This window comes from Toxorhynchites rutilus, chromosome 3 (assembly GCF_029784135.1).
Source record: "Toxorhynchites rutilus septentrionalis strain SRP chromosome 3, ASM2978413v1, whole genome shotgun sequence".
NCBI classification, from domain to species: Eukaryota; Metazoa; Arthropoda; class Insecta; order Diptera; family Culicidae; genus Toxorhynchites; species Toxorhynchites rutilus.
This window is the reverse complement of record NC_073746.1, coordinates 266,931,756-266,956,186: the sequence shown is the minus strand read 5'-3', so window position 1 is coordinate 266,956,186 and position 24,431 is coordinate 266,931,756. Positions and strand designations below refer to the sequence as shown.

The window sequence follows — 24,431 nt, the reverse complement described above, 5'->3', positions numbered from 1 at the left end:
TTGTCATATTAATTATAAGCATCAACATGTACTGAAACTGGAGCACTGAACTTCTTGAATATCTAAGTAGTTTTTTCAATATCTCCTATGCAAAATTATATCTCCAACGCAGAACGAAACATTTCAGCAGATGCAGAATTGTAACAGAAAATTCGAACCGAACCTATTATGTGGTGGCTGCGGAGGCAAAAGCAGTACCATCGAAACAAAAATTCAACTTAAGTTTTTTACCGAAGAATACAACTCTCAACGTTGAAAAATACCTTACTTCACTTTCAACCCGAAAACGATGAAATCACAAAATCACAAAAAATCACATTGAAAAAATCACAAATCAGACATTCACGGTTTATCAGTCATTCAAACAGCAAGGCTTTCCAAATAGTATTTCTCAAGGCCGGGTTGTTTAGTTTGGTATTTCAAATTGGTCATTTTCAAGGCTAGAGACGAGTAAACTGAGAAAGCTTAAACCCTCTACAATTCAAACAAATAAATAAATAAATAAATAAATAAATAAATAAATAAATAAACATCATTACATCAATAAATCCAAACACACTCCTGAATTCACAGAAGCTCACTTCAGGCAAACATAAATATAAAATAGATTTTTAGAATGCATCGAAAATTCTTAAATTACTCTTAGGTTGAAAACTTAAGTGGCCCTGAAAAGGATCGTTGGGTTTGTGTTGTTTTGTGTACGCAGCTAAAAATGATTGTTCGTGATTCATTCTTGTTCTCGCGCGGACAGGTCACGCACTCAGAACAATACACGTAACGCATTCAGTATGGATATATATTTGTCCCACACTACCAATATCTATTTTAGAACGCATAATCAAAAATTCATACAATCTCCACGGTATGAAAACCGACGACGTACCTCCTATTTAATATTTCTCTCTGGCCTTATTCTGCTCTACACTATGTTTGCTTCTTGCATATTCTGAAGATGCATTCTGTGGCCAAAAAATTGTTCAACACAGTAGCAAAATAGAAACTGAAATTGACCTAGGCGAGCGTAATATTTAGAGAACTTTCACTGACAGTCAACGGCATGCATCGACAAATCTTGACTAAGATGGACTTATAAGGTACTAACTAGGTACTCATATTTATAGATTTTTGTATTTTCAATAGCTCGCTTTCGAATTATTTTTGAGATACTGGAAAAGTTTTTGGATCAATTAGTAAACATCATTGCGCATACATATTTTATTCTTCGAATGAAGTGATTGGCATACCACTTTTTACAACTGACAAAGGGGTGTAAACGCTCGAAACTTTGTATCCCAAACGTAACGCTCTTGTTTCAAAGGTTTTAAACTTACACCCCAGTACACCCCAGGAAAAAATAGATGAAAAATAATTTTTTATATGGCCATAGCGCGTTGAAGTGGGGTTGAGATATTGACAAATTGAGTATCGCAAAATGTTTGTATTAGTAAGTTCTAAAAGTCTTTCGAAGACAGTTTGTATGTAGAAGTTGAAATTTAAAAGTTACAGAAAAAAAACCTTTTTTTTCATGGTGGCCCTAGCGTAACTTAGAAAAAAGGCGCTATGTCGGTTATTCCAAGAGATATGAAAAAAACTTTGTTCTACAAAGAAGTCTTAAATAACTGGGACTACAACATTGTCGAGCTATATTTATCTCTATCTATAAAGATAAGAGAGTTATATTTTTTATTTCATCGACAATTTTGGTCAACCTATTTTTGATAACATAAAAATGAGCGCTCTATCATATGTAACAACTTTTTCAAAGACAGTTTTTGTCTAGAGAATAACTGTCGAGCTCTAAATGCTAATTTCCACTTAAATGCATCTCCTGGACCATTGTGTAATAAGCTGCAACCGTTGTGTATGCAGTGGAAGTGCGGTGAGACTCTTCTAATATCGGGTCATGGAGAAACTAAGTAATTCGTCTTTAAGGATGTCCACACAGTGTCACCTTTGAAACTTCAAACATTCAGCACGTTTGTAGTTAAAGCTGCATCAATGGTGAACTCATTCCGTTGATTTATGTTCCGTTTCGAACATTTCCAACGACGATTGCCAGGGGTTCTACTCCAAATTATTTCCTCCTGCTTAGTCGAACCAGTGTTGTGCAGCCTACGAAAACACCGACGAACGAGCGTGATTCTTTGCGTAGCAACTGGAACCATATTCAAAACCTGGTGGATCAATTCTAGTTTCGCTCGATCCGCGAATATCTACCGATGATTGCGTTGAGAGGAAAATGGATGGAAGACGTTGAGCCAGGGATCTTGGGGTTATAGTAGATGAGGCAGTCAGAAACAATTGAATCAGATGGTGAGTTGAGCAAGTGTACTAGGGAAAAGATGGACGGATCCGCACATCACATGTTCTGACCAACAACGAAGTCTTCCAGAGACCCGTTATGAAAATTGTGGTGCTCGACTTCGCGGATCGTGGTATAGATGGATCAGAAAACGAGCAATACGGGGCGGAAAATAGTGCGAGTTGGCCATTGAGTCAGTGAAACAGGTGACTTCTCGTCACTGTTTGACAAAAATGACAGTCCAAACGAATGTAAACTAAAACAACCAGGCACAGACACAGACACAGACTTAACGTAGAGCTAAAGAACACTCAATAAGCAGACTGAACAACTGTTCTAAGAATAGAAATTTATAAAACTTACTGAATTAAAAGACAAAGAACAGAAAATGTAAGTCTGAAATTTACACTACATCAAACTTCATGAAAATGAAAATTGGAATCATTAAAAATTTGATGCTTAGAGCTACACACACTAAAAACGTTGTGCTTTCAAGATTGTCCTTAATCTCCCGTGGAAAATCCGTGTGTTCCACAGAACAGTTGGAAAATAAAATTGAAGTTAGTACACTGAAGTCGCTTTTTACGCGGCTTTTTTCATGCGTTTTTGGGAATTTACGCGGTTTTTTACGAGGTTTTTGCCACGCGAGTTTTTTACGCGGATTTCGAAATTTACGCGGTTTTTTCCGCGGATTTTAGAATTTTCGCGGTTTTTTACTACAAGTCACGCATCAACCGCATAAAAAGTAACTCCAGTGTAAACAGATTTTATCTGATGCAAAGTCTGCGTTATCGGTTAGCGTTACAATGAATAAATAATACTGTTTTTTATTAATAAAGCACAGCGAATGTAAATTTCCAAAGTGCGCTGTCTTGAAAATTCATTTGCTTGTTTTTATAAGAGTTGAAAATGACTTTTCATGAAATTAGTTTGTATTGTATCATTGATTAGTAGCTGAGAAATGAAAGGAGAAACAGATATCATGATTTTAGCATGCAACAAAAATCAGTTTATCAATTGTTAAAATATGGGTTGCATTTCAAACCTATCCTCTGTTTGCTGGATTTTTACACGGATTTTGAGATTTACGCGGATTATTTTTTCGCGAATTTTTAAATTTACGCGGGTTTTTTCACGCGGATTTTGGGATTTACCCCGCTTAAAAGGCGACCCCAGTGTAATAGGAAGAGCATCCAACCAGGGTTACCATAATAAAATCCATGATTTTGGACTGAAAAAATATTTTTATCTTAAAAAAGTTGTATTGAAATCTGCGTTAAATTTATAAGTCGAATTTTTTTATTGATAAGACGATGTTGATGGTATCCACGTTAAGCCAGCAAGCATATACACTGTAGTAAAAATACAATTCAACATCGACGTAGATATCTTCAGATGCTTTCCAAAATTTCCAAAGTCTGGTACTGCTCTATCAAAGTTTATGTATTATTCTAATTCATATATCGGTCAAGGTAGCAAGATTAAGTGTTCTGGTTTCTGAATTAGTGAACTCGGGAACAATAGGACAGGTTTTGTCATCAAGTCGTTCCAATGATTCTAACTTCGTTTAATTTTTTGATTTCGGTCGTGGTTGAATCTCTTTAGGTTAAGTTTGATGGATTGGACAAAAACGTCATGAATCTATCGTAAAATGTCTGAAAATAAAACACTCAAAATTTAACAATTTTCGTGACGCAATCGATATTTTTTATATGTTCTATCCATATGCTATGCGAAAACGTAATCCTGCGTCAAAACGTCTTGATGGTTCTTTTATATATTTTCAACTCTTATAAAAACAAGCAAAGGAATTTTCAAGACAGCGCACTTTGGAAATTTACAGTCTCTGTGCTTTATTAATAAAAAACAGTGTTATTTATTCATTGTAACGCTAACCGATAACGCAGACTTTGCATCAGAATTAAACAAATTCAAAATCTATATGAAAAAATAGGTGAGATGGGAAAAAATATGATTAACATCAAGCCATAACTATTATTGAAACGTTATTTTATAAAAATCTGTAAATTCTGTATAAAACCCGAAAAATCTGTTATCTGTATCTACAGATTCTTGGTTTCAAAATGTCAAAAAAATCTGTAGAAATACAGATTATTTTGTAGATATGGTAACCCTGCATCGAACTCGTGCCCTCTTAACTTTTCTTCGTTTGTTTACATCTAAGTTGTTGGACAGACAAACGATGAAAGAGAAACAGAAATTAATACTATTCCTCTCACAACCGATAGACTTCTACGTCTCTCGTATTATAGGAGAAGTGTGTAATACGCACCTCCTAAGGGAAAATGGATTTATCTTGACCGTGCTCTTAAAATTTAAAGTAACAACTACGGCAGTACGTAGATTAGTTAACCCTCAGTCATCTGTAATCGTTCTGTATTTTAGATACTGAATAACAAAAGGGCTACGAATTTTATCTTGTATGGTGCCCAAATTCAAAATTTCCAATCATACGGTGTTAAATGGCCTAGCAGAAGTATAATATGCCCATGAGTTGTTTCTCTCAGAGTTCATAAAGCTCATAGAAACAGCTTGTATGAATGAGAGATTCCATCAATCTATCTAACCCTTCATGCCCACCAGCGAAGACAAGAAATCGTTTCTCCGGTGAGCGTGTTCTCCCAGTATTCGTGCATTAATTCTCCAGTCCGCGCTCTTGTTTTCCTGCATTCTCTGAGCACATAATATAGATGCCAGATGTGAAGACATGTTTTCGTTTTGAAGACATTTAATTTTGTGAAAACATACTGAGGTCATTTCAAAGTATGTGAAAACAATTGTTTGTGTGATTTATCGAACATGATTTAGAAATATCGTATTGGTTTGCTCATTTTTGTTCATTATGATTACATTTGAAGACATTTATCCGTGCCATGCAGAGATATTTGATAAAATCATCTGGCATCCCTCACAAATAAGCTATTTCTCTCGTGAGAATGTTATCCGGCCGAAAGCGAGCAAATTGCCCCGATTGAGGGTATGCCATACTGCCCGATGGTAAGCTGATGCGGAAAATATCAAATCGAGAAGGAAATGAATCATTTCTTACCATTTTCTTCATCTGAGATATTCACTGGGAACTCGACTCAATAAGTATGACCCACAGTTATCGCCTCTGAATCGGTTTCAAGCAACAAAAACCTTATAGAAATGATGTAGTAAATTACATCGAAAATCGCTTCCAAAGAAAATTATTTTTCTTATTTTTTTAAAGCATGTTACAAATGTAAAACTTGCATGGTAGGATTCTATCGTTGACTAGCACTATTGCCTATATCCATTGCATTTCTATTCTTGCTGGTTTACGAGAAAATCAGGCGGATCAAATTGCCCGGCAGGCGCGTTTTAGACACATCTCCTATCACATGTCTATTTCATCCGCGCTACAAAAATATATGTAAGTAAAAAAAAATTAAAACACGTTTGATAAACAGTACACTGAAATGCAACAATCTGCATTTATGTTTTTATGCATTCAAGCATTCCCAACTCTCAGTTCCCAGCGTTTAATCAGACATTCTAATAACAGACTCAGATTCCATTTTCTCTTTGTGAGTCTCAGATTTGCACTGATTTCTGAATGACCCACTAATGAGAAAAGGTTATGTAAAATGAGCGAAATTCTCCATTCTATTTTCCAATCACTTCAGTTCGCAATCTTGATAGACTTTACATTATAATGAAAGTAATGTTATTCGGCGGAGACTCATAGCCATAACATAGATGAAGGAGTTTCCTAAAAATAACGCAGTACAGTTCTCACCGTTTAATCACAACTGCATCGATATGAGTAAAACACGGTCATAAACATGTTTGGCCAGATAGTAATAAAATTATATTTTGCAAATCACTCTTATAGCTTAAGCTGCGAGAAATCTTGTTAGTTGTATCTGAATGAGATATCATTCTCGATAATAATATTTTTGCCCTTCTTACGATTCCACGCTTTTTTACGTTCACATAAAACCAACAATAATACAAACTAATTTGAAAATTTCCGTTGGCACAAACTAATAAAATGGATCGCTGTTCAATTGCTTTTCCCCGCTTTCCAAGGTTTCGGTGACCGCAATAATAATTTACGATTCCACGTTTACGACTTCGGATGGTGTCACTAAGCGTTGCGACAACTAGCAAAGAATGGAACAACTAAGGGCATGAAAAGTATCCTACAAACTGCCGTAAGCATGAAGGGATCAGCATCCAATCACTACCGCCAAGAACCCGCTGGTGGGTGAGGTTGCATCATAATATAGAAAAGAATCATAAATTTTTGATCGGGATCAACTTTGGCCCCGCGGATCTGATTAAAATTCAGACGAAATCAATCAAAGTTCAAATTGTGCGGTTGTGGCAAACGCAACTTTCGCTCTTTTCTGGCAACAACTCATGTAAGGTATGGTTCCGCTCTACTGATAACGACCAAACTCATGAAATTGCGGAATATTAATGCCACAGAAAATGCCATAAGGTGAACCGATCTTAGTATGGAACAAAACGTCCGCAGCGAGCCCATACATATATTTTTTCCACTCAGTTGTCCGATTTATCTTCTTAATTTGCGAACGTTTTTTTCCTCTACACAAGGTTTCTTTTCTCTTTCCCACTTCAGTAATTGAAATCAACGACGTCAACCAGCAAGAAGATAGCGGCACCAAAAGTGTTCGCACTTCTTTCAAATCTTGTCGAAAACCGCTGCGAAATAGCCACAAGGAATGGACCCTTCCACCCAACAGGTACATAAATCACTGTAAAGTGATCAAAGCTAACAAACCACCAGAAATGGGCGGCAAAAGGGACGCGTTACAACAAGCCAATAGATCAACCTCTCTCGATAGAATTTACCTTTTATTTTTATTGCCTCTTATCATCCATTCATAATTTATATTCCACTTTTTACAGTTCATCCCCGGCAAAACGCGACCCTCTTCAATTCAACACACGCGTATGCACTTCTTCGGTCGTTTTCCCATGTTTTCCCCCGTTACTGCTCTGAAGTATATTTATCTTTTTTGGCAATTTCTACTCTTCCCCATCGTGCCGCTTTCGAAACTTCACAGTGACAGATAAACATCTTCCACATAGGGTTGCAGCGTTTTACAATTATAACTTTGACGAAGGATTCTGAATTTTCGTAAATCATTTGCTGGGAAATCGACTGTACTGATGAAAAGTTATCAATGAAACAATAGTCTGAATTTGGTTACCTCAAATAATGTTAGGAAAACCCTATTCCCTCTAAACAGACCGAATAACACCGCGTTGCGTTTTGAACATTCCTTCCCCAGGTACCGATTGGGAGGCAGTATCGCCGATTTGGCCAGCCAATCAACAGGTAGCAAAGGACCCTATCAATGTTTCACAGGTAATTACGGTACTTGCCATTCAGCACCATCCTTGGAATCAGCATATCAACGGTCCGACCACTGGGTTCGACTCGAATTCTCCCACCATCCTTTCTCGGACTAAATTGATTTATTCGCCCTACAACGGGTTTTGAAATGTAATTCACGTCCCATGGAGTGTATCGCAGCGTGAATCCTGCCGACCGTTGCTGGCACTCCCCACCCAATCCCGAGATTTTCATATAAATATATATTTTTTTATACAGGGGAACGTTTCAGGAGGAGCCCAACGAAAAACTCCATTTGGAAGTGGAGTCTACTGACCAAAAACGATTACCCACACATTCCGACGGAAATGGATAGATTGGCTCATCCGAGGCAATATTTTATCGGGAAAATAAGGCCAGGTAATTTATGAATATTTTGGAATAAACAGTGGTTAAACTGACATCCATGTCGATACATTCTGATAACAATCATTATATTTTTTTTGGAGTTTAAGTCAAACTTTAGGCATCCTCCGCTCTTACAGGTGACAAACACAAACAACGACTATGTAGCCGTTTAGCTATCACTCAACCAACCTTATGCACGCGCAATCCTAGCGATCCTGGTCCGAATCACTACTTCAAAGGAATATTCGACATTGTTTCGCCGACCCAACCCGATCAGCGGCAATTAATGGCACGTCCTTTTGTATGCTCCGTCCATCATTCGTATTGTGCGGAACCCTTTCCCCGTCCAGCACCAGGGCGCTATGAGTTGATGACACGCATTCCACCTCCAGTGCCAAGAGCCCAATGTGTCAGTACCCACAAACCGCGATTAGATTTCACGCTAAACCCTCACTGGGATCCGTATCGCCAGCCCGCCACCCTCAGAATGCACACCGTCGACATTCCTAAGCGGCGCCGGAAGCGAGGACGAAATATGAAGGTAGCCTTCGGCAGCGGAAATGCCCGCTTCAAGGACCAAGAGTTCCACCCTATCGGTGCTCTCAAAACCGTCCAACCAGTGACGAAGTTCACAGAGAGAACAACCGTTCCAACGGCCGTTGTTGACGATTCTCCCAAAGTGGAAGCAGTAATACTACGAAATGACTCATTGGAGAATTTTTGCCAAGCACGTAACAAGCTCTTTGTCATTCCCCGGCGACATCAGACCCGTCTTTCGCCCATATCCATTCCGATTGAAATTGGAAGTGCTACTGTATCGAAACAAATGCCGTCAAACACAGAGGACGAACTGTTTACAGAAACACCGTCAATAATTATGGAAAAAAAATCGAGTGAAATCGAACCAATGAGGGATATGAAAATAAATAACGATGAGCAATAAAATAATCAATTCTCTCCCTTAAACATCATTTAAAACAATTCAATTCTTCTATCTACATGTCGTTCTCTATTATTGAAATACGGTTTAAATTCGAATTTATGCTTAAACATTTTTTAATTGGTACTACCGCAATGTTCATCCAATGTTCCTTAATATTCCAGAATCCGATCGTATTTGAAATTCGTACAAATTTTATGATTCGATCTAAATGGACTGTCAACGTGACAAAATACATTACAGCTTCGAAGCTGCTAGTTGGCTGCTATCTAGACGTTTTGTTGACCTATCCGATCAAATTGCAACATTGTCTTGACACAAAATAAACCTCAAAATAATTGATCTGTATCTGGTCGGTGTTAAGGTGAAGGTGGAAGGGAGCCACAAATGGCTGCCACAATGGCGCTCATTTCTTTCATCTCCCTCAGCCCTCGACCGAGAATCAATATTTTTCGAAGAAAATTATAGTTTTTGCACACTTCTCATAAAGTAATATCAACCAAACTCTAATCGATTACTCACAAGATATTAAATTTTCATCTGCCGTCACACTGTATAGTTAAAAACCTCGGAAAACTCGAGCTAATGTTCTGAAAGTTAAATTTTTATTTTTAAGTTTTCCACAATGGTTTTGTTTGTATTAGTGAAAGCATCGTTATTTTTTCGACACTGATGCCAGACAACATCATCGAAACAGCTATAAAAACCACTCAATAAAATGTTATTCCTGAGTCATAGCGTTCCATGTCATGAAAATCAATAAAATAAAATTGTGTTGATATCAATACAATTTTAATTTTACGTTTAATGGGTCTATTTAGCAACTTTAACATTGGTTATGTGCTCCCTTGGCCGAGTGGTTAGCGTCATAACTAACATGCCGGGTGTTCGGGTTCGATTCCCGTTCTGGTCGGGGGGATTTTTCGTCAAAGAAATTTCCTCCGACTTGCACTGTGATCACGCGTATTCTAGAGCTTGCCACTCAAAATGCATTCAAGGCGTGTTATTTGGCATAGAAATCTCAACTAAGTACTAATAAAAATGACGCAAGTAATACTACGTTGAGACGGCGAAGTTCCTCTAGGAACGTTAGTGCCATTAACCCTTTCACGACCACGGGGACGCCGATGTCCCAAGCAAAAATCATGAATTAATTCAATATTTACGTAACCATTGTAAATTACTTTTTTATTTTAATATTTCGGAATGTACCTTTTTATTATTTTTTACTGGCAATACATAATATCTAACACCGTTTATTGTCTATGGTCACCGGAACGTCAGAGTTCTTTTGGCGCGAATGATCAGCTGTTTGGAATAAATAATTGATATTGTAGCAGTGCTTTTCAAGTTTTTACAGTGTCAAATTATCGTTACCTGGTAAGTAAATTGTTATTCTAAATATTCAGTAGTAATGTATTTGTGTTGTATTCTGTGATAAATCGTTATAGAGATTATGGGACACGGATGTCCCTGTCGGCGTAAAGGAATACTTTTTATACGGAATTTCATAACTTTTTGGCCTGGTGATTTATACCAAAATGCTATCATTTTCTTATTCATATTGTTGCAGAATATGTTTCGTAAGGGACGTGGAGTTTTTGAGCTTCGAGAAAATGAAATTCATCAAATTTTGATGGGTGACAATAGCGATGAGGAAGATGACTTAGTGCTTGATGAAGAAGACCAAAGACTTCTAACACAGGATGATGACCAAGGGGTATTTGATGTCGAGATTGAAGGAACGACGACTCTTCAACGGCAAGAATCACCTGAACCTTCAACATCTCGACAGGAAATCGCTGAAGCACATTCCAACCTTCAACCGGTTTTCAATTGGAATCCGAGAACATACCACCCAAATGTTTTTCCTGACGTGGAATATGAATTCGGAAAGGTGAAAATCTGTCAAGAAGTTGAAGCCGATACATTGACTCCTTTTGACATTTTCCGTTTAAGGACCGTATCGTTATTTATGGGTACGCCTTAGAGTCTCCGTCTGAAAAAGACTATAGCTTGTTTTGACAGCTGTTTATTTTTCTCCTGTTGTTGACACAGTTAGCGTTCAGTTAGCATTGTTAAAAGATCGTTTTTTCCTAAAAGTGCAATCATGAGAGGGCTAACAGAAGAAAAACGAAAATCCATTGTGACCAGATACTGCTCCGAAACAGGAATATCAATGAGAAAATTGGCGAAGGCGGAAGGAGTAAGCGTCCATGCGGTCCAAAACGCTATCAAGCGATTTGGTATGTATAATACATTGAAGGATCTACCCGGTCGCGGCAGAAAACCTGGGCCATCCAAGCCAAACTTGGATAAAAAGATTTGCAGGCAATTTGAAAGAAAAAAGGAATTATCGATACGGGATTGCGCAAAAAAGTGTGGAACATCAATCGGTATGGTTCAACGTGCCAAAGAACGTAACTCACTGAAGGCATATAGAAAGCAAAAATGTCCCAAACGCAGCCAAATTCAGGCAAGTTCCGTGAAAACCCGTGCCCGTAAGCTTTACGATGGGATTTTAAGCAAACGCGAACTGTGCATCGTCATGGATGATGAAACCTACGTCAAACTGGACTACAAAACTCTTCCTGGGGCACAGTTTTACACTGTAAAGCAAGGAACAGATGTCCCGAACGCGGAGAAGTCAATTTTTTGCGAAAAATTCGGTAAGAAAGTGCTGGTTTGGCAAGCTGTTTGTCAATGTGGCATGAAATCATCTCCTTTCTTCACTCTCGGGAATATGAATGGTGAAATTTACCGGAAAGAATGTCTCCAAAAGCGTGTGTTACCGCTCATCCGAAAGCACACTGGTCCGACACTATTTTGGCCTGATTTGGCATCATGCCACTATGCACGTTTGACCTTGGATTGGTATCGCGAGAATAATGTCGATTTTGTGGAAAAGGAGATGAATCCTCCAAATTGTCCGCAAATAAGACCTATTGAAAAATTTTGGGCTTTGATGAAGGGACGACTGCGGAAGAAGGACAAGGCAGCCGATGACCTTGAGCAGTTCAAAAAGGATTGGATAAATGTGAGCAAACAAGTCGATGAGACGGTTGTCCAGAACCTAATGAGGGACATCAAGAAGCAGGTGCGATCATTGGCGCGAAAATCAGAATCTTGATTATTTTTTACTGTTACTCCTTTCTTTCATTCATAAGATACAATATTTTGATATCAGAACTGAAAAATAAATGCAATATTTGAAATAAAGCTGTGTTTTGAGCGTACCCATAATTAACGATACGGTCCTTAGTAACTAATTTCGACATTTTAGTTGAACGTATAGTATCCGAGTCAGTACAATACGCTCACCAAAATGGACGGGAGTTCACTATCAAAATCGATGAAATGAAAGCATTTCTTGGTGTGAATCTGGTTATGGGCTATCATATCTTGCCATCATTGAGAGATTACTGGTCTACAGAACCAGACATGGCGGTACCATTCATTTCAAATGTTATGCCAAGAACGCGATTCGAAGAAATACTCAGAAATCTACATTTCTGTAACAATGACGATGTAAGAGACATAAACAGCCCTAACTATGATCGAGCATACAAAATCCGGCCAGTTATGGATCACTTGAATACTTCATTTCAAAACGCTCTCAATAACACGAAAAAACAATCCATCGACGAGCATATGATCAAATTCAAGGGTCACAACGTAATGAAGCAATACATAAAAAATAAACCAGTAAGATGGGGTTTCAAATTATGGTGCAGATGTGATGCAGAAACGGGTTACTTATTTGAATTTGATTTATATACCGGTAAACGAACTTCAGGGACTTAGTATGGATTAGGTGAATCAGTAGTGCTGAAACTTACGACAAAGCTGGACGGCTTGGGATGTGAAATTTACATTGACAATTTCTTCAACTCACCTTTGTTGCAGTACAGACTGATTGACCAGAATATCAAGGCATGTGGGACTGTTCGAATTAACCGAAAACATATTCCGAAAACTGCACCAGTGGATAAAAAAATGAAGCGTGGGGACATTTACACCACAAGTTTTCAAGGCATATCGTATGTGAAATGGATGGATAATAAAGCGGTACATTTCTTGACCAACTTTCTGTCACCTGTAGAAACTGATACCGTGAAACGGCGACAGGCTGGCTCAGCAGATAAAATTGACGTGAGATGTCCTAAAATTGTGTCACACTATAACAAAAATATGGGTGGAGTGGACCTAATGGACCAACTAAAAGTGTGCTATGAAATAGATCGGAGATCAAAAATAAAGTATTATCTTCGCCTATTCTTTGATCTGTTAGATATATCGATCAATAATGCACATACCGTCTACACTAAGCTTCATGAACAAAAAAAAAATTGAAGGATCTCTGTTGTCGACCTTGCAATTCAGACAAGTTGTTGCTCGGAGTTTGATAAATGGTTTTACCAACAGACAAAGAGGCCTTCCAACTGCAAGAAGTAGTGTAGTACGCAAAGCAGTGAAACGACAATTACCATCGCACCCAATGGAAAAGTCGAATGCCAGAAAGAGGTGCGTACATTGTGCCAAGTACAAAAAAGAAAACCGCACAAATAATACTTGTATTTTGTGTAAAGTGCACCTTTGCTACACTAACAACAGGAATTGTTTCGCCGAGTACCACAAATAACTTGCCCTATTATATTTATATTATCTATAAATAAGTAATTAAAAGTATACTGAGTAACAAATGTACATTATTTATAACAAAACACTCTTACCAACAAGTAAACCAAAATTTAGATGTTTCAGTAGAAAGTAACCCTTAGCGACCATAGGGACATATTTGTCCCATAAATTTCAAAAAAAAATGTAAAAGTTTTTGGAATTTTTAGTATAAATTATGTTTTTAGGGTGCCTATTAATTCATTACATCTAGGTAAATTGATTTAATAATGTACCGTAACCTTATGGTCCTGAAAGGGTTAAAGAAGAAGAAGAACATTGGTTATTAAAATAGTATTGCAGAGCTCGGAACACTGCCACGGCTGCCCATGCTTTCAAAAATAGTAAACGGAAAAGTATTACATTCCATCAAAATGCCTCGGTCAACAAAGAGCTGTCCAACGTGAATAAGTGAAAACAATACGATCAACGAAGGAAAATATTAAGGAATTATCAACATCGAGTTACTGTGCGGAAGAACTTGTTAATACCAAAAGAGCCCCAATTCGCATGTGTTATAAATTTGCTCATATTACGCTCGCTTATAATCAGAATTTTACTTCAAATGCAAAAACACCTTCTATATATATTTATATTTGCAATTGTTCATCGGAACACATCTTTCATACATTTTACTTGCATTTTACATTTTACATACTTGAAACCGAAGCCGCATCGGATGCACGAAGCCGTGAAACTCTCTAATTAGGATGTCCCTCCTCAGGGTCGTTTAACCTGCTACTGGTTACTCGCAAACAGCTGTTCCTCCAGTAAAAAGGAGCAGTAACGGTTTTGTACGTCTCCACTAGACCTACGCACCCTTCTACAGCCACCACTATGCCCCCACTCTACTATGGCTCAAAGGTTGAGCAATGCTAGCCAACTCCGCCGACCAATCGAGGACGAGGGCTGGCGACTCCTTTTGAGTCCTAAAACGGATATTTCCACAATCGCAATAGAGGAGATAAATGTGATTTTCATACAATTTTTCTTTTTTATTCTTTCCTTTTGACGCTACTCTTTAATTTACTTCTGTCCCTATTCTATTTTCCCTATCACTTTCTCATCTATCCCTGTGACGTCACAGATTTTCAGATTTTATACTTGCGGTATTTTTCTTGTATTTCCCTTCTTCTCTCGTCTTTCTCCGTGGTTTTCATAGGATGAAAATCTCGCTGTAAAGCGTTGTGTTGATAGGATACTTCCGGTTCCGGTACCCTGAATCGACGCCGAATGGCGGATAGTTCAGTGGAACGTCCTTTTTCTTAATGGCGGGTACTACGCTTGTCGAAGGAGAAAAACGCTAAATATAAAAAAGGCCAGCTGGAAGGACCTATCCAGTGCATTATTTCTTATTCTTGGTTCTCGTCATTACACTACTTTACCTTTTTTTTTCTCTCTTCCGGTTCTCCTCTTCTTTTTAGCTCTCCTACTAATTCTTTCCTTTTCAATTTCCCACTAACCTTTTATTTCTCATAACAATCTTCCTCTATCTTCTCTATTTGCTTTCGATGCACTCTGGTACTATTAAAATTTACTTCTTCCGGCGCGCACTTCCTATTTCCTTGATGGTGGAAAGTCGTTAGCCGGCACTATTCTTTACCGAGCTTTTCTTTTTTTTTCTTTTGCGTGAGTTCATTTATGTTTTGCCTAGTTGGCAGCTCTGTTGAAAGACAGATGGTCCAATGAAGCGTATTTCGCGGTGGGCATTTTTACCCAGGGCTCACACCGTTCACTATTGGGGCAACTGTTCACAAGCAATAGGCGGTGGGTATTTATGGCGATTTTTATTAAAACATATCCGTTATGAATAAATATATGTTGGAATTTGGGTAGAGCCCAAATTAGTATTTGGAACCAACGGTTACAGCCGTCACGAACACACGAAGCACAATGTCGTCAACGCTAATTTACCTCGTTTTGTTTTGGTTCGCCTTTCTCGAACCGGACCCACTTGTTTCGGGTTGGGTTCGGTTTGATTCGTGTCGGTTTTCGGCACGCCGGCAAGCCCGGGAGGTACGTCCACATTTAGTCGGCTTTACCGGGCGGTCAAGGCCGATTGGCGTAATGTATACGCGTCTTATCATCCGTTTGACTCATGTTCAATCGGGCTGAGCAAATGTAGCAAATATGAAACACAATTCGATATACACAGTGCATTCAAAAAGTTTCGCTATCTCTGCTCCAGCGCGCGAACTTCTTTCCGCCAAACTCTGGCCAGCTACCATTTTTACCGTGAACCACTATCTCGATTCAGTAGCTAGTTTTAGCTGATAAGAATAACGCAGTGTTTTTTTTTGTCGCGTCACAATTTTAATTATGGAGCAGAGAGCCGCCATCAAATTTTGTGCCTCCAGGGCAAACAGTGAATGCGGTCTTCTACAGAAGTGTCCTGGAACGATTATTGGCACGGATATGGCGCGTGCGTTCAAAAATTTGTGTGGAAAGAGAAGGCCTATATGTAAAAAACTAATATCTAATCTTTTGAGTATCTCGTTTTGACGTAGAACTACGTCTTTCAGGAAGAGTGCCAAATCAGAAAACAGGTCACGTTTTTATGAAATAGAGTTAACGTTAATAACTATTTTCACTGTGAACGAATTCCCATTACTTGCATACCAATCGAATCGGAAAGATTTGTTCGTTATGCTATACATTACAATTCGCTAATCTCTAAATGGTTTTAATTCATGAAAACTGGAAGAACTTTCTTTTTTCCCATACATTTGTTCCTCCGATTTGCGTGCTAACCCTGCCCTACTCGAACATTTCTTAAAAGATCGGAAAGATGTTTGCATCAATTGATAGGGAATATTTCTACGCGTCTATCACAATTAATACAATATTTTTGTTCATGAGATGAACAATTTAATTTTTATTTATTTATCACCGTCTCGAATTGTTTATCATCTCTCCATCCGAATGATTTGCGTAGTGTGGAACGGGGACCACACGCAGGCAGCATACTCCAAAATGCTGCGGACTAAAGGCCCATTTATACGTTGCTAGTAGCTGGCTTCACAATGAGCAGCTACTGACCCGGTGAACTCGCTTGACAAATGGTTGACTCGCCTTGTCCGTTCACACAATGTGAGCTGCTGGCAAGAAACTAGATACTACGGCACAGGTTTTCCAGAGATGCCAGGCGGTTTTTCAAATGTCCATCAAATCGTCAGAAACAGCAATCAGATCCGAATTTGTCAGATGATTGATCCGAAATCGACTTCTTTATTGGCAGTTTTCGTCTTAGATTTTCAGTTGAATTTATCATTACACAATTTTATCGCTAAACACACACTGGCCGTGTTTAAAAATACTTTGTGCTGAATTTCTTTGAACTGAAGGTACTATCCGGAAAAAGCAGAAAGAAAAAAGGATTCGGTCCAGGAATTGGATGCAAAAAAAAGGAGCAACAAATACAATATTGAAGTAACTCTACGATGATGATCCCCGAGAGTACAGAGCAGTGTTGAGAATAACACCTGAAAAAGTGAAAAAACTGTTGGATTTAATTGCTCCACAAATACAACGCAAGATACACTCATGAGGGATGCTATACCTACATAAGTGAAACTAGAAATGTTGTACCTTTCTTCTGGAATATCGTTCAGATTATTGTCGATATTTTTTTAGAATCTCGAAAGCATCCATAGCTAAAATAATTCCGAAAGTATGTAGTGCTACAAATGGCAGTCTAAAAGATTTTTCAAATTTTGAATTATTTCGCCTTGACAGCAGCTTCGTGTACCAATTTGTGAAATGAAAATGATAGTAGATTTGCAGGAGGAATAAATACGCCTCAAAAACTAAAATAATGAATGAAAATCTACTTTTTTAAATGGAATATGTATTCTGTTTTTTAGAACAATACTTTTTTTGGAAGTTGTGAGTGAATTTCGAATGAAAATTGTGCCCGATAATGATTTTATATTTAGAATCCCAAGAAAACTATCTCAAAAAGAAAACGTGCCCCACCAGCGTGCAAAACAAAATAAAATGAGTAAAAAAACTTTTTAAGTTAAACGGTTTATTTGTGATTAAACATAATAATGTACTAAAAGCTAGAGAAAATAATTAGGCAAGTTGCAGTTAGTAGTTATCACACCTCTCCTTCATTAGTCTAGGGCATTGATAAGACTAAAATAAAATAGTGGGACATATGATGAAATCACTAATTGTGGATAATGAAAATGAATGGATTTTATAATTTAAAAAGTTTTTGTTTACTCATTTTATTTTCTAGTTTTTAGTACATTATCTGTTTCATTAGAATATTTCTCTACAATAAAGGCATTGTACTGTATTCTATCAGTCAAAAAATTTCATTTGATACCGATATTGAGTAGATTGCAGAAAATACATAGTGTGTTCTCCAAGTCAAGTTCGTTGGTTTGATACACATATCTCAATCAACCTTTTTTTTGAGATGATATGGAATCAGCGATTTTGAGCGGAGGCCAAATTGGATTTTTCAAGATAAGCAGTTTTAAAATGACAGCAGTTCCTATCCGGGCAGTTCCTATTGGTCAAATTTCTATTACTGTGGGACAATCCTACAGACATACATACATACATACGAACAGTTCAAGCTAAATAAAACCGTTTAATAAAGTATATTGCTATTTTGTGATTGCGGCCATCTTGGATTTTAATTTTTCATGATCTACTGTGATCTACTATTCAAGCCCTTTCATTTGATACCCATATTAATGGTGTTTTGACATAATATGTAGTCCGCCATTTGGTAGAATTTTGATGGATTTGCATTTTTCACAAATAACCGTGTTCTGCTAGTCAATCCCTTTCATTTGATACCCATTGTTACGGGGGTTTCGGAGGTTCTATTCAGCACGCGTTTTTATCAATGTATAGCGAGCTCAAAGCTGTATTTATTAAGAGAAACAATAATTAAACAAGAACTTTACATTATTAGGTTTTACCTACATTTGATCTCCTCGTTATAAATTCAAAGCACGACAGGATGATTCAATTATTTAACAATTTGGGAATTCAACTTTATTTTGGGTTCTATCTCTACTCCTTTTTTGTGATTAGCAAAGAATGTGTGGTACGAGAGAAGTTTTCAGAATGACAGTGATGACAGCTAGCTGTCAATGATTGTCTGGGTGCGTCATGGAGTGGCACCGTCCGGATGCGCAGGTTCAGATCAAGTCATCAGTGGCGTAGTTTGCTTCCCCCCAACACCCATATTAATGAAGTTTTGGGAAACTATGTAGTCCGCCATTTAGTAGTGGCAGCCATCTTGGATTTGCATTTTTCTTAAATAACTGTATTCTGCTAGTCAAGCCCTTTCATTTGATACCCATATTGATGGGGTTTTGGAAAACCCACATTGATGAGGTTTTGAGGAAGAAAGGGATCCGCCATTTTGTAGCGGCCTCTATCTTGGATTTACAAGATAATGAAATACGCAGTTTTGTAATGACTACAGAGATAAAGGTGTGTTCCAAATTTCAGATCAATCGGTCAACAAGAAGGGGGTCAAATTTCTACTAATGTGGGACATGTTACAAACATACAAACAGATTACAGGGCAAGCTAAATAAAACCGTTTAATAACAACGATTCCGCTTAGAAACTATGAGGGTTTTATTTGTTTTTTCAATAATTTTCAAGTCTATAATAATCTTCGCATATTTTCAAATATCTTAAAAATAGAGACATGTAAAGACAATGTAAAGATTTGGCATCCCTGATTCGAGCGCTAAATTCTGTTTTTGACGTTTTGAGGGATGCGAGTGCGAGTAAATTCAAAAAACTTTGAAGTAGCTCGCACGCCGGATTACACATGACACTAACTGGCATGATGTGTTCACATGGTGCGAGTAGCTGCACTGCAGTAATTGACCAGACCGACTCGTATGCTTACTCGCACCGTCTGAACCCGGCTTAACGAACAGTAGGGGAAGGGAGGGTAAGCCCGCCACTGAGGATAAGACCGGCACCCCCTGCGTTTTACTAGAAAACTCTGATTAACTTCGTTTTTGAATACTCTACATGTTAGTATTTATTATTTTAGACGTGTTCAAACACATCGAACCCACCGTGATCCGTCAATTGTCAAAATATAAATCAAAACAAACGCGAGTGCCGATGATATGTAGCCGGATGTAATTTTCCGTCAGTGAAGTTTAAGCTTTTATTGTTGAACGCGGTTTCAAATTCATTTCCGTTGCTCTACAGTTTGTCCCCTGGATTGTTAGCAATCACTGGGATTCGAGTTGAGGAAAGTTAAAGCAATAAGTTAATAGAAATAGTCTTCTTGAAAAATGTGTGCTGTCGGGGTAAGTCCGTCACCCTTTCAGTGGGGGATCCCGGCATGGTTTGCGTTTAGTTGAAGGTTTCTAAGACATATTTTCCATCAATTTCAGATGCCTCGCAGCTACCAAAGGAAAACGAATGAGGGAAATGGTCCCAGGAGAACCTCACCCTTGCAAAAGAGGCTATTGTTAGTGGAGTTTCTATCAAACGTGCTTCCACGACTTTTGAACTACTGATGTAAATTTAATGTTGGATTTAAGCTGTTCGATTAAATTAAATGAACTTCATCATTGAACGAAAAATAATGGCTGTATGGTCTTAACGAAAATAATAAACTAATTACAACTAAACATAATTTAATTAGTTTTATTGCCATCATAATCACAAAAACCTGAAAAAATTCACCTACAGTCATGAACTCATTCTTCTCTGTGATACCAAGTCGAATCCTAGTGTGATTAAAAGCGTCGTATGACGGATATTGATTCAAGTAAGAAGAAAAAGACGGGTGGGTAATGTCGGGGACATAACCGAAGTGACATAGGACTATACAAAGGGGACAGCTTTTGTTAAATATATAGTTTAAATATATTGTTTTATTTTATTCTCCTACGTGAATACCTACCTATCTACCTGAAAAATGGATTAGTTTACTATTTACTGTTTATGAATATGTTGATGGTTCTGAAAAGAACCTTTGGTGTTGTGTTTTTGTTATCACTCGATATTCCCATCTTGTTCGGTTAAACCTTCCTGTTTAGCTATTGCGTTTGCCACTCGCCCCAGCTTTCACAGTTGGAAAATTTCTTCCCATCCAGCTTGTGACATGTTGTTCAGTAAATTACATTTAATGCGACGTGCCGGAGAAACACTTTGCCACTCACTGAAACTAATTGTTGCCTTGATGAGCGCCGAACCGAAGCTGCTCTTTTCTTGATGCGGGTATTCTGGTTGTCGGAGGCAGCTTTGCAAGCCAACTCGAGCACTCCGACGGCCGAAACTCTATAATCGCTAATAATCGCAATCCGTTCGGCCTAGTTATCCTTGCGGAGCAATCAGTGAATGGAACTGGAGACCTGCACGGTTCGAGTGAGACTTTGCCTTTCCCTTAACTTGTCCTCCTTTGTTACGTCCGCGATGCCGATGCCGATACCACACGGGTTTACGGTTTGAAAGAAAATAAGATATTTTTTTGGGGTCCGCGTGTTTTATACTCTAGCGGTACACACTCACAGGATAGAGACAAATCGGCAGACTCAGCCAGAGGGGCGAGTCCAACGAGACGAACGAATGAGCGTTAAAAGAGAGCGATGGCAAAAAAATACATCACACGGCGCTTTTGGATCTCGAACTGGAACGTCACCCTCTGGCGCCTTGGAAGGAGTTTGCAGATTTTACCTGTTTTTTCACACCTAAAAAACTAACTTTTGCTTCTAGCAGCCTTTCTGAAGGCTAAGTTAGTCCTCAATATAGTTTTAGTTTACAGATTTGCTGCAGCAGACGACATCCGTTTACTTCGACCGCAGTGAGCGGTGCTTACCGGCGTTCCGGAAAAGCGCGCGCTTTTCGGCATCACCAACGCCACGCCCCCTTTTTTCTTTTGGGCAGTGTTGGCAGTTTATTTGTAGCGATTAGTGATTTTAAATATAAAATATAATTTAAAAAGAAGACGTGCGCTTACGGACAGTGAAGTGACTGGTGAAAACAATTTCAAAAGCTTATACGCGATATTGGTGGTTTTACAAGTGCTCTGGTTAAAAAAGTGTGAATTTCTGGGCACATTTCCCTAAGTGTAAAGCCCCCATAAATATTATATAGTGTTTTAACCCGAAGAAAACCCCAGGCTATACCTAGGGTGTAGCCAGACAACAGCATGGCTTCAAGTAGCTCCGGGCCTCCGGGAGGCCGAGCTACAAACATGTACGAGGGTAAACCTACCCAACGTACCGCTCCAAGGTGGGCCGACCCACTAAACGGAAATCTTCAAATCCTGCTACTTCGTGCAACAGGAGAGAACATAATCCCGACTAATCCGTTCATAGTAAGCAAGCAAGACGATCGCTAACGCTGTAGGAAAAAAATATTACACAGCGCGACCGCAACGAGACGACAAGAAGAGGACTCAATATATCCTTACGGCCAAGGATGAGGATATCATTGGTAAGCTCCTTTTAATTAATCAACTGATTGACGGAACCCCTATTGAAGTGATTTACCACCCAACCCTTAACCAACGTAAATGTGTTGTTACTTGCCGTGATTTTTTTTTTTTTTTTTTTATCTGTATTATAGTGACTTTCAACTCATTTGGCTGGTTCGTCACTTCTACTTCCATTTTTGGAAGAATGTCGGGAGTGAGAATTGAACTCGTGACCTTTAGCGTGAGAGGCATGGATGTTACCACTACGCCAGATCGCCTCCACTTGCCGTGATGTCATGGACATCAAGGAATCCGAACTGGTTACAGAGCTTTCCGATCAAGGCGTGATCGATGTCAAGCGCATCACCAGGAAGGAGAATAATATTGTTGTGCCAACTGCCACTCTCATTTTGACTATTCGTGGAACTGTAGTTCCAGACTTTATTAATTTCGGATTTATTCGGGCTGGGACTAGAAATTTCTATCCCAACCCGAAATTGCGGTCAAGAACATCCAGAACAAAAGGATGGAACTCAAACCTGCAACGCTTCAGCATTTTGCGTGAATTGCCAAGGGGACCATTCCTCTTCGAACAGGAAATGCCCTGTATGGCAATGCGAAAATAATATTACCAAAATCCGAGTCGACTATGGTATCTCCTATAAAGAGGCAAAGGACAAATACAATGGACAAATTAATGGACCAACATATGCAAGTGTCTTGCAAGACAAACTCTCCAACTTGCAAAAATCAGTAACCAGCTGCAACTGTAAATGCAACTGCGCTGCAACTGCCTCGGCCGTTTCGGCCTCTTCCAGCCGCGAAAGCACCCCTTCAATTGATACTACACTCGACACTACCATGACAGATTCGACAACTGATAGTTCAACAGCTGAATCTGAGAGCGAATCAGTCATCTCTATGGATACTTCCGATGTTCCAAACAAAAATAAAAATAAAAGAAAGATTGCGAAAGGCTCATCTTCAGATTCAGATCAAAAATCCGAAGATGAAACCCTAACTAATAAAGACAAGAAAAGAACAAGAAATGAACAAAAACAGACACCAACAACAAATAACAACACAACCCCAACAGAAAACAACAACAACAACACTCATCAAACAAAAAACAACAATAACAACAACAGCAACGCACATTCAACAAAAAACAACACAAACACAACAAACACCCCAAAGACTTCTACACCAAACAAAAACAACACCAATACCAAGAAAGCTTCTCTTTCCAAGGGTAAAGGAACATCGAACTAATTCTCTTTGAATAGTTCAAACATACACACAATCAAGACTTAGGAATTAGAGTTAAAAACACCAACACATTCACTCCAATACAGAAATTCGGGATACAATGGAACATCAGAAGTATCCGACAAAATATTTTAGAACTAAAAATTCTTATTTCGAGCTCTAATCCCACAGTCATAGCCCTTCAAGAAACTATGACACCAAACAATTTCAACAAACACTTCATCCCAAAGTACATCACATACTTCAAAGAGGGTCCCAACCCATCTAAACACGGAGTTGCAATCGCAATCAAGGATGGCACTCCACATGATCTTCTGGCAATTACCACCGACCTTCAGGCAGTGGTAGTACGCATTAAACACCCCTTTCCAATCACTGTCGTCAGCATCTACATCACTAATAATTCTAATCCGGCCACTCTACGAGGCCAACTGGACCATCTGTTCTCCCAACTTCCCGCCCCAATCATAATTATGGGTGATTTCAACGCCCACTCATACGCCTGGGGAGGCGCATACCTCGATCAAAAAGGACCTATAATCGAAGATTTTATCTCCGACCATTCCCTACTCCTTCTAAACAACGGCCAACACACCAGAATTCATCATACTGGTACTACTTCGGCCATCGATCTTACTATGGTATCACACAAACTCTCTTCAAAACTTTCTTGGAACATTCACGATGATACCTGCGGCAGCAATCATTTTCCAATTCTCATCTCCTTCGGCCAATCTTCTCCAGAGTTTCCAACAAGGCCAAGATGGAAATTTGAATATGCTGACTGGGCTGGCTATCAATTTGATATTGAAAACCGCCTTTCCGCCAAACAAGACTGGACAGCCGAGGAATTCTCCAAAGTTGTCCTTGAGGTTGCAATGTTGCACATCCCTAGAACCAGTGGCATCCCTGGCAGGAAATGCGTCCCATGGTGGTCGCCTGAGGTGAAGGCAGCGATCAAAGGTCGACGTAAGGCCTTGCGCAAACTAAGAAAGGCCCATCCGGATAACCCCCATAAGCCCACTCTGCTCACAGAGTTCCAAAGGGCTCGCAACGAAGC

At 38.8% G+C, this 24,431-nt stretch overlaps 1 protein-coding gene across 1 annotated transcript in view; it reads left to right on the top strand.

Moving 5' to 3' along the window:
* LOC129774199 (uncharacterized) overlaps nt 1-9,006 on the top strand; it is a 33,866-nt gene extending 24,860 nt beyond the window's left edge. Inside the window, exons 4-7 of the mRNA XM_055777905.1 lie at nt 6,936-7,059; nt 7,612-7,688; nt 7,935-8,075; nt 8,201-9,006. Of these exons, the coding sequence (XP_055633880.1) occupies nt 6,936-7,059; nt 7,612-7,688; nt 7,935-8,075; nt 8,201-9,006 (1,148 nt within the window). The remainder of the gene's footprint in view (nt 1-6,935; nt 7,060-7,611; nt 7,689-7,934; nt 8,076-8,200) is intronic.
* Nucleotides 9,007-24,431: the final 15,425 nt, after the last annotated feature.